Here is a 3,244-nt window from a genome sequence, read left to right as displayed (position 1 = left end):
ACCAGCGACTGCAAAATCATGCAAGCAAATGTGAGAATAAAGTGTGAGAAAATCAATCTGCCATTTACAACAACAAGGTGGCGTAATACAACTGCACAGAATAAAGCACAGGGAGGTGGTGTCTTCCGGATTTGCCCAAATCTCCGATTCGTGACTAATCACTCGGATTCAAGGACAGAGTGAGGTTTATTTGGAGGTCGAAGGTCAAGGTGACATAAATGCCTCCATGGTCTGGCCCCCACGTACCTGTCCGATCTTCTCCACCACCACATCCCCTCCAGAGCACTACGGTCAGCTGACCAACTGTTGTTGGAAGTGCCCAGGTCCAGGCTAAAAACCATGGGGGGCAGAGCCTTTTCAGTAGCGGTCCCCAGACTCTGGAACTGCCTCCCCCTGCACATCCGTGCAGACCAGTCTCTGAATATTTCTACGTCCCATTTAAAGACCCACCTCTTTCCACTAGCCTTCGATTAGCGTCTCCTTTTTTTTTAAAGTGCCAGTGCATAGTGCTCCCTGGTTACCTTTTAAATTTTCTTTTTTTCTCTTTTGCTTTACTTTACCTATTGTATTATTCTTTGTTTATTGCACTTAAGCACTTTCTTGTGAAGCACTTTGGTGTGGCTCAGCCGTCTATAGAAATAAAATTGACTTGACTTGACTTGACTCATACGTATTATCAAAAAAGCTACTTAGAAAAGCTACACTAATGCACTGGTGTGCTTCTGCCTCAATGCGTCCCACGCGCCTCTGCTCCTGAGCAAATAACATGCACTCATAAATGTCTTGTAGGAGAAAATGGAGAAGTAATGGCATTTTTTTTCCAAAGGGTCAAAGGTCAACCTCACCCTGACGTCATAATGTTCCGTGAAAACAACTTTTGCCGCCTTTTTTTCCTTCTCTTTTTTTAAGCAGTAACAGAGGAACAGAAGAGGGAGAGCTCCAGTGGTCCGGGTGGTCAGTTTCCTCCGCCCTCCTGCGTGGTGCTATAAGAGCCGCCGCCTGCTCCTCTGGCGCACGCGCAGCACAAGGACTCGGACCATGGAGGCCAACATCGTCGTTCTGGGCACCGAGCGCGTCGGAAAGTCAGGTGACGAGATAATAATCCCGCCCGGCGGAGATGCGGGTGTATGTTCGTGTCTCGTGTCTCTGTCGCACGCGTTGCTGAGTCCAGCCTTGTTCTTTTCCCTTTCAGCGCTGACTGTGCGCCTCTTGACCCGGCGGTTCATCGGGGAGTACGGAGATGTCGGTGAGCGTCCCATCGGCGTTTGGTTCCGCTCGAAGGAGAACACACTTCAACCAGCCTGGACTTAATCATTTCCTTTTTCTCGCAGAGTCCATCTACAGTCACAGCTTTGCGGTCGACGGAAGGGAGGTCACCCTGAATGTTTGGGATTCTCCCTATTCTGAGGTAATTATACTTGATGAACTAAACTTACTATCAATAACTTTATAGGTGTTATTGAAAGGCAGAAGTTCTCCTCAAATCAAATGAACGCTGAGATACTACAGTGCAAAAACTCCTCCAGTACAAGTTAAGTTTCTGCAGTAAAACTTGTACTTCGGAAAATTCAGAAAAATGTTCCTTTACGACTGGATCATCTACAAATTTCCACACTGTTGTATTACAACATCTATTATACTGCTGCTGTTTCATAATAGAAATCTGGACATAAACAGTAGACTGAATGTTGCAGCTGGTGAGGACGTTGTTAATTGAACTACTTTATATTTGGTTGAAGGGTACAGTCAGTAACAGAAGTCACATTTGTAGCGAAATGTAGTACTCAAGTGAATGTACTTACCTACTTTCCACCGAGGGTTGTTGCTGTAGATGAACTCCAAAGTTTGATTTCACAGGACTCGTCCGGGGAGACGTCCCTCTTTGAGAAAAAGGTCCAGTGGGCCGACGCCTACGTCCTCGTCTACAGCATCTGCGACCGGGCCAGTTTCAACAGCGTCGGCAGGCTCATTCAGACCATCAGATCCGCCAAAGTCTACCTGAACGCTGACAAGGCGCCCATAGTGATTGTGGGTAACATGAGGGATCTACACCACAGGCGGACAGTGCTGAGCGAGGAGGGCCGCCTCCTGGCCCTCAACACCGACTGCCACTTCTACGAGGTGTCGGCGGCCGAGAACTACCACGGCGTGCTCATGGTGTTCCACGGGCTGGTGGACAGGATGAAAGACGCCAAGCTGACCACAAAGAGACCTCTGGGGTTCAAGGGCATCGTGAGAAGCATGTCTGCTGTGTTTGCCAGGAGACGGACAGACTCCTTTTAGCAAGACCATGACAGGAGAGGAAGGAGTTTTCCCACGAAGCTGCATCGTGCGTGTCGGGGTCCGACAGTGAAATATTAGTAATTGCTCCACGTGTCACTGTGATAAAGGAAACGATGGAGCCTCCAGAGACAGAGACACTACAGAGACGGGAGCAAAGTGAAGAAAGTCTTCAGAGAAAAGAAAAGCCATTAGAATTGAGAAAAGGTGAAATTGTGCCGAGGGTGCAGAGGTTTTTTGGTGATGGTTTATGAGCTGAACTGATGAAATGAGATTGACATTGGGTACAACAACATATGCAATACGATTAAGTGGTGTTTTACAGATTGGAATAATTTCTTTGCACAAAATAAAAAGTGCGCTTTCTTGTGATGCATATGCCAAAGATAAACCTTTGTAATGTTGGAAAAAAGTGAAAAATTATTTTTTGGATTTGTATTTATTAAAGCCTAAACACAGCAAAGCAAAACAAGCGTTTTTTTTTTAATATTTATGAACTTTCCCAAGTTGAATTCATTGATTATGTGTCATGTCCTGAAATGCATTGTCTGTCTAAACTCTGTTTAATAGCTTGTACGGGATTGAATAAAACACCAATGTATACAATTGTATGATTTCCCGTTGTTTTGATTTAAAAAACCAAAATGTTTGTCGTCCGGTGACATATTTATTGATCACCATGAGGCAATGTTCGTACCCCATAAAGGGTTTGATAAAGGATCTGGATACGCTCCAGATCAGCAAGCTGTTTGGTTGAGGATAGACACTAATGGACATGAGGGCTTATTGACTTAAACCATATAATCCTATCATTACAAAAAAAAACTTATCTTACGACTCTACAGTTCATCGGTGTCTGAATTAAGACAACGCACAACCTCAAAAAGATGTTTTTGGATTGCTGCAGCCAGCCGAACACAGTTCCAGGTAGCTTCTCACCTTTTATTTGAAAGAACTGTCAGAA

The 3,244-nt window shown here is 45.1% G+C and overlaps 1 protein-coding gene across 1 annotated transcript; it reads left to right on the top strand.

The window, feature by feature from the left end:
* The first annotated feature begins 905 nt into the window (after positions 1-905).
* On the top strand, positions 906-2,886 carry si:dkeyp-59c12.1 (Ras-related and estrogen-regulated growth inhibitor-like protein). The gene is made up of 4 exons (XM_035642483.2): positions 906-1,087; positions 1,193-1,246; positions 1,332-1,408; positions 1,858-2,886. The coding sequence occupies exons 1-4, from the start codon at positions 1,039-1,041 to the stop codon at positions 2,281-2,283; spliced, it is 606 nt and encodes a 201-aa protein (XP_035498376.1). The 5' UTR covers positions 906-1,038; the 3' UTR covers positions 2,284-2,886.
* Positions 2,887-3,244: the final 358 nt, after the last annotated feature.

The sequence above is a fragment of the Scophthalmus maximus genome, chromosome 7 (assembly GCF_022379125.1).
Source record: "Scophthalmus maximus strain ysfricsl-2021 chromosome 7, ASM2237912v1, whole genome shotgun sequence".
Taxonomy (NCBI): domain Eukaryota; kingdom Metazoa; phylum Chordata; class Actinopteri; order Pleuronectiformes; family Scophthalmidae; genus Scophthalmus; species Scophthalmus maximus.
The sequence above is the reverse complement of the archived record's forward strand: the minus strand, read 5'-3'. Positions and strand labels throughout refer to the sequence as shown.

Bases quoted from the DNA above. Each gene is read 5' to 3' on its own strand.
- si:dkeyp-59c12.1 (XM_035642483.2), top strand. From the start codon at position 1,039: ATGGAGGCCAACATCGTCGTTCTGGGCACCGAGCGCGTCGGAAAGTCA. The intron at 1,088-1,192 runs GTGACGAGATAA...TTTCCCTTTCAG, and splicing joins CGAGCGCGTCGGAAAGTCAG to CGCTGACTGTGCGCCTCTTG. The intron at 1,409-1,857 runs GTAATTATACTT...TTGATTTCACAG, and splicing joins GGGATTCTCCCTATTCTGAG to GACTCGTCCGGGGAGACGTC.